The 6,931-nt window shown below is 47.8% G+C and overlaps 1 protein-coding gene across 2 annotated transcripts; it reads right to left on the reverse strand.

Moving 5' to 3' along the window:
* Positions 1-94: 94 nt before the first annotated feature.
* gzf1 (GDNF-inducible zinc finger protein 1) lies at positions 95-6,497 on the reverse strand. Of its 2 annotated transcripts, none has more exons than XM_030110171.1 (8): positions 6,384-6,497; positions 3,923-4,917; positions 3,621-3,804; positions 2,783-2,949; positions 2,412-2,506; positions 2,141-2,308; positions 1,900-2,057; positions 95-1,812 (listed from the first exon to the last, which is right to left on the reverse strand). In XM_030110171.1, the coding sequence occupies exons 2-8, from the start codon at positions 4,900-4,902 to the stop codon at positions 1,126-1,128; spliced, it is 2,439 nt and encodes an 812-aa protein (XP_029966031.1). In that variant the 5' UTR covers positions 4,903-4,917; positions 6,384-6,497; the 3' UTR covers positions 95-1,125. The 2 variants fall into 2 exon arrangements, with proteins under 2 accessions (XP_029966031.1, XP_029966030.1); XM_030110170.1 differs by having other exon boundaries at positions 3,923-4,914; positions 6,384-6,495.
* Positions 6,498-6,931: the final 434 nt, after the last annotated feature.

Below are 6,931 nucleotides of genomic sequence, written 5' to 3' on the forward strand. Positions count from 1 at the left end.
ATGAAGTGTCCCTGGCTTGTTCACTTCAGTCCATCCATATTGCATTACTTGTTACTGCTTTGAATGATGAACTGGATTCAAATTGTAATGAACTGATACATTCTTCAGTCTTTAATTTATTATTTTACTTTTTCAAATCTCACAATTTCTCCTAAATGTACAATAGTATGATGCCAATACCTAATCAAACCTCGGATAAACACTGAATACTGGAAAGTCCCACTATGAGAAAAGCAATATCTGGTCACTATTAACACTTGAGAGCATGATGAAAGTTTCTGTTCAGATATCTGGCATCACAAAAGCATTAAAAAATAATAAATTATGCCAAAACAAATGTTCTCACCTACATATAGTGTGAAAGTGTTTTTCCCTTTTATTTATCGTTTTGCATGTGTCACACCTAAATATTTCAGATCCAAGTAATTCGAATACAAAGACAACTAAATGCAAAACGCAGTTTAATGGGTTTTTTTATGGGAGGGGGGGGGGAGGGGGGAATCCAAACCAACCTACCCCCCCCCCCCCCCCCCCCCACCGCATTAAAGCAAAATGTCCAGCCATAACTGAAGCAAACCTGGGTTCTGCAGCAGAACAATGACCCCAAACAAACCAGCAAGTCCACCTCTGAATGACTGAAGGAAAACAAAATGAAGACTTTGGAGCGTTCAGTCAAAGTCCTGACCTGAATCCTACTGAGATGCTGGAAAACCCTCCAACGTGGCGGAATTAGAGTAATTCTAAGACGGGTGGGCCACAATTCCTCCACAGTGCTGCAAAAGACCCATTACAAGTTATTGCAATCGCTTGATTGCAGTTGCTGCTGAGGGTGGCAGAACCAGTTATTAGGTTTGGAGGGAAATCACTTCTTCTCACAGGGTGATGTAGGTCAGATTTTTTTTTTCTTTTATTAAAAACCTTCACTAAGGACTTTATTTTGTGTTTACTTGTGCTGTCTTTGTCTTATATTTGAATATTTTTGATGATCTGAATCATTTCAGTGTGACAAACGTGCAAAGAATTAAGAAATGGGGAAGAGGAGAACACTTTTTCACACCTCTGTATTTAAAGGAAAACCTGTTGAGACAGTTTTGTTTGCGTCTCCTCAGGAGGACGATCTGGACTTCAGTCCTCCTCAGGTTCGGCTGCCGGTTCGTCTCCCTCTGGCTGCCTCTCCTCGCTCTCGTCTCTCTCGCAGGCCTCGCCGTCCACGATCACCGCCTGAATGTCAGGCGGCAGGGCGATCGCGTTCGAAACCGGAGCCAGGATGGTCTGCGAGGCGGCGGCTTCCAGCACGGACGGCGTGGACACGGCGCCGACCGTTGCTAGCAGGCCGTCGGGAACGGGTTCTGAGAGAGCGGGCACGGACAGAGAGGTGGACGGCGCCTCGGAGGACACGGTCACCGGGATGGAGAACGGGACCTGGATGGCGGAGCCGTCTATGGAGATGACGTTGGCGCCCGTGCCGTCGGCGGTCATCAGGGGCCGCAGGTGCGTCCCCGAGGGGACCTCGGTGTGGATGACGGTGATCCCGCCGTGGCTCACCAGGGCGATGGCGCCGTGACCGGTCCAGTCCGGTGGGAGAGTGACCTGCCCGGTCGGAACTGGCACCGGGTTCATGCCGTCTGCTTTGTCTTGCCCGGGAGCGGCGGCGGCGGCGGCGGGGCTTTTCCGAGGAGCGCTATTTTTCTCCGCCGGCGCCGCCTTCTCTTTCTCCGTCTTCCCTTTGGTTGGAGACTTTGGCTTCTTTTTCTCCACGTTTCCCTCCAGCACCACCAGGTAGGTCTTCCAGGGCGTGTCTGGATCGTGAATCTGAAGGGCGATCAAGCAGACCGACGGTTTCACGCCACCTGAACTCAACGCGAGAACCGGACCTGGCGATTCCTGCCTTCTTCTTACCGTGGTGTGTCTGCGGAGCGTGGACTTGTCCGTGAAGGTGCGTTTGCACAGGCCGCACATGAAGGGCTTTTCCCCCGTGTGGATGCGCTGGTGCCTCTGGAGCGCGTTGAGCTGGGTGAACTGCCGGCCGCACTCTTTGCAGCTGTACGGACGCTCGCCTGAACGTCGGGGAACACGGAGAGTCAAGCTGTACCGAAGCAATCGGGAGAGCTCCGAAAAGATGTGTGAAAGCTGGATGTACCTGTGTGCACTTTGACGTGCTGGTTGAGGGAGTTCCTCTGAGCGAAGCCTCGGCCGCAGTGCTCACACTTATACGGCCTGGACCCCGTGTGGATGTTCGAATGGTGCCTCAGGTATTCTTTGGAGGAGAAGCTTTTCCCGCACGCCTCACACATGAAAGGCTTCTCTCCTGATGTGAAAATAAAAAGCATTTAAAGTCAGTGACAGAAGTACTGCAAGGCTTGTGACTGAATAAAACAATGGTGAAATCTAACAAGTAGTTAGTGCTTTACCTGTGTGGGATCTCTTGTGGTAGGACAGCATGTGCTTCTGAGTGAAGCGAGCCTCACACTGGTCGCATGCATATGGCTTCTCTCCTGTGTGAATCCTACAGCAAGGTGAACAAGTTTACTTTCAATTCTATATGGAGTAAACCTCTATAACCATAACAAATTCAACTTATAGTTATCCTTTGAAAAACTAGAATGAATGTATATATGAGAAGACATGTTTTTAAGCGGGTTAAACTGTGTTAGCTTGCTGACTTTTGTCTACAAAGGTCCACTTATCAGCGCTCTCAGTCTGACGTCAGACTCATGAAATCATTTGTTTTGGCTGAAATCAGCCGAGTTTCTTCCTGCGAGCGGTGGGCAGAGCTCTGTACCTGTGGTGCATCTTGAGGGCCGAGTTCTGGGTGAACTTGGCCCCGCATTCGGTGCATTCGTACGGCTTCACGCCCGTGTGCGTCCGCTCGTGCAGCAACAGGGCGGTTTTGGAGCTGAGAGATTTCCCACAGATGGGACAGATGTGTTGCAGATTTCGTTCATGTACCTGCAGGAAAAAAAAACAATAAAATCTGGACGTCTCATCTCCAACTCCTCAAAATACTCTCACATTACTCCGGTCCTTCAAGCTCTCCACTGGCTTCCGGTGCGGTTCCGAGTCCAGTACAAGATTCTGGTGTTTGTGTTTATGGCTACTAATGGGTATGCCCCCCCTTACATCTCAGAGCTGTTGCAAATTTATCAACCTGCCAGGACTCTACGCTCGTCAAGCCACACCTCCTTGGTTGTCCCCAGGGCGAGATATAGAAAGTTTGGTGACCGCTCTTTTGCTGTTCTTGGCCCGAAGCTCTGGAACTCTCTTCCTCTGGATTTAAAGTCTATCACTGCACTTAATGTTTTTAAATGTCATCTGAAAACGCACCTTTTTCATTTAGCGTTTGATGTTTAGCCCCTTTTAGTACTTTGTGTCTTAAAGTGTTTTTACTTATTTATTTTGTCTTACTCTGTTAAGCGCCTTGTGCTCCGTTTGGCAGTTGGAAGGCGCTTTAGAAATAAAATTTGATTGATTGATTGATTGATTGGACGTGACTCCCACAGAAAACCTCCACATGCAGTCAAACTGAATTGGCCCATTTGTTTGAGCAACTTAGCGATCGCGTCCCAGTTTAACTGGACCAAACAAGTGTTACATCTGCAGCGCTCCGTCCATCTCCTCACTTGTTTCTGGTGGCGAACGACGTCTTTCTTCCGTTTGAAAGTCTTGGTGCAGATGCTGCAGGTGAACTGCCGCTCGTTGCTGTGGACGTGCTTTTCGTGGATCTTCAGGTTGCTGTGGTTGGCGAAGGTCTGGGAGCAGGTTTCACAGCGGTAGACGACCGCCGCCTTCACGCCGTGGTACGTGCTGGTCGAGGAGAGAGCAACGGGGAAGGTTAAAAGAACCTGGGATATAAAAACCGTACATCTAGTCATGCATCCTGTCAGTGAACACAGTGAATCCAGAAAAAGCACGACGACGGTACCTGATGTGCTTCAGGAAGCTTCTCTCATAAAGGAACGTCCGCTGGCATTTTTTACACTCGAACCGGGCCTTGGAATTCTTCATCATCTGCTCGGACTGCTCTCCTTCTTCCTCTTCTTCTTGATTTCTCTCCTCCTCCTCCTCTTCTTCATACCCGATCGGGGTGAACGAGGGATCAGTAGCGTCGTCGCTCAGGTTATCATTCTCATGTTCCAACTCGTCCACGTCAGACATGAGTGTCCCCACCTCAGTCTCCTCTTCTCTGTCCTGGTTGTTCTCCGGCTGAGCTTCGGCTTCCAGTCCGTCCTCTGCCTCACTGTCACTGTCTTCTTTTTCAGCGCGCCAGTGCCTCTGCTGCCGTTTGCGACGAGACAACCTCAGTCTAACCGCCGGTCTCTTTTCACTGTTGCCCGTTAACTTTCTTCTTTTCGAAGCCTCTTCCTTCTCCGAGCGCTGTGGCAACAGCTCCCGTTTGAGACGGGCGGCTTCAGCTGGTCTCCTCTCTCTTGTCTTGTTTTGTTTTTTCGCGTCATGCAAGCCGTCCGTACTGACAGCTTCTGACGCAGGGGTCTGTTTTTGCAGTTTCGGTATGATCCCAGCACTCATGGCCTCACTGCAAACCTTCACCAGATCCTCACAGCCTAGAAATGTTGCAACAGCTTGAACATCGCTGATCTTCTCTCTCTCGACCTCAACTGTGCCGGTGTACACGAACTCCAGAAACTTGGAGAAGTCGTTTGAGTTCATATTGGAGAGGAGCAATTTGTCCCGCGCCTCATCCGGAGACAGGAGGATCTTCTTGAAGTAGCCACTGGAGGCAGCCAGCATCACCTGGTGAGCGTGGAACTCCTCCACGTCTCCCTGATGGTCGACCTGCACCGTCACGTCGCTCAGCTGTCCCTGCAGCCTCAGCTCATGCAGAGACGTCAGGATGTTCCCATGATGCGAGTCCGACGTCAGCTGGACCACCTTGAGCCCCATTTTCCCTGTGCGCTACTGAGAAAGAGAGAAAAGAAGAGGAAGTGACTAGATGTTAACCCACCTCTTAACGAACACTAGTTTTCTGCAGGATTTTGTCGTCAAATGCGATCACCTATACAATAATCAAGTTATAATAACATTATAATAACAATAGTGGCATTCCGGGCCACATACAGCCATATTTGATCTTGACTGGGCCTGACCAGTAAAATAGTGCCATAATAACCTTAAAAGATAACGCTATTCTTTGTGACGCAATGTATACGTGATGAAAATGTCTTTAATTTTTCAAAACCAAATTACACCCGAAAATCACTGCAATCTCAATATAAAGAAGAAAAGTGAATTTCTATTCTGTGGCATTGGATGTTTGCAGGTTTGACTCCTACAGCAGACAGGTCACCACTCTGGCTCCCCGAGAATGACCCTTGAAAACCAATAAGCTTCCCATAATGAGACTGCACCCGAAAAAATAGGATGGGTCAGTGTGGATAAAGGAATTTCCTCAAGTGGATTAATGAGGTATTAGTTAGTTTAAATCCAATTTTAATGACACTGTCTGGTGCGAAATACAGTGAAATGTCCCAAAACGTGTCCTATTACTGCTGCATTATGCATGTTTTTACAAACTCACCCTGATAGCATGACTTCCAAGCTAATGCTAGTTTGCGTTTCAGCAGCATTGGCAATATCTTAGTGTTGCATTTACTATTTTTAGGAAACATTTGTTTTCTTTTAGGTTTTAACTCTTAATGGGCCAGATCCGATCCTCTTGCTGGCCTGTTTTGGCCCACGGGCCTTATGTTTGACACCCTGGTGACAGAGCTAAACAGTCCTAATCAGTGACTGTATGTCACTAAACACATGTTCAAAGAACTTCATGTCTTCTGGGTGAGACTGGGCCCTTCCAGGGATCTCCTTTATGGAGTTTGCATGTTATTTCTACCTTGTGAGGAGGAGACTAATGTCTAGTTGCAGCCGCACTAAAGGATAAACCCGACGATGAACCTCCATGTGTCGAGGTGAGCATAAAGTATGCTGTGTTTGTCTGTAGAATAGTTTCCTCACATCCAGAGAGGTGGGCTCTTGCACATCCATCAGGACCACCTGTGTGGCCCCTCTTCCTGTCCAGGGGCCTGCAGTGTTCTCCTTCAAGCAACGTGGACATAAATAAACATTCCGGAAGCTAATACTTAACAGAAAAAAACTTGTTTATTGCAGAACGCTCACTGTGAAACGTGAAAACGTAAAGCTGCCCTCTCAATGCCGAGTTTTCCAGTTCTTGATACAGTCGCTGCTAACAGTCAGTAAATGCTAACGTTAGCATCACAAACGCGGCGCCGCACGAGCCGCCGAGGCTCCATAAAACAAACGCGCCGCGCGTGCTGTTTACGTTCAGCTCGCGGGGCCGTGCACACGGCGCACGAAGGGCCGCGAGCCGGTCCGCTCACCGCACACCAACACCGGGCAAGTTTTCTTACCGTAAGCTCGCTAAAATGGCAGCCCTTCACAAACCGAGATCTCCATTCTCCACCGCGGAGGGGCACTTCCTGCACCGACCGCCGGCTGCCCGGCCTCTCACGCGCTGACATCCGGTACCGGGACGGCGGGGTCGGTCCGAGGTCTGTGTCCGCAGCCTCGGCTCAAAACTATCGAAAACTAACGGTTTTTTATCATCAATTTATCGTTATGAAAAATAACAGCTACAGAGTTAAAACTTCCTTAGGTGGTAATCTTCAAGATTTTGATTACTATTTAGCTACTATACGGCAACCTGAAATATAACGGAAATAAGAATATATGAACAACGGTAATTATTACATAATTGGATTTTTTTTAATATAAAACTAGCATTTCTTATTTTAGTTATTATTAGTATTTGAAAAAAATATATAAGGACAATTACAATAGAATAAACTACAGAATAAGAAAAACTATTACTAGTTAATGTTTTCAAATAATCTAATTTTATCTAATTTCCCATTTTAATTTCTGAAATTTACATTTTATTTCAATTTCAGTGCAAAGC

This window comes from Salarias fasciatus, chromosome 15, assembly GCF_902148845.1.
Source record: "Salarias fasciatus chromosome 15, fSalaFa1.1, whole genome shotgun sequence".
NCBI lineage: Eukaryota > Metazoa > Chordata > Actinopteri > Blenniiformes > Blenniidae > Salarias > Salarias fasciatus.

Coding starts and splice junctions, on each gene's coding strand:
- gzf1 (XM_030110170.1), bottom strand. CDS start 6,494: ATGTCAGCGCGTGAGAGGCCGGGCAGCCGGCGGTCGGTGCAGGAAGTG. Junction 2,950..3,620: donor TCGTTCGCCACCAGAAACAA/GTGAGGAGATGG, acceptor TTTTTCCTGCAG/GTACATGAACGAAATCTGCA. Junction 1,813..1,899: donor CGCTCCGCAGACACACCACG/GTAAGAAGAAGG, acceptor ATCGCCCTTCAG/ATTCACGATCCAGACACGCC.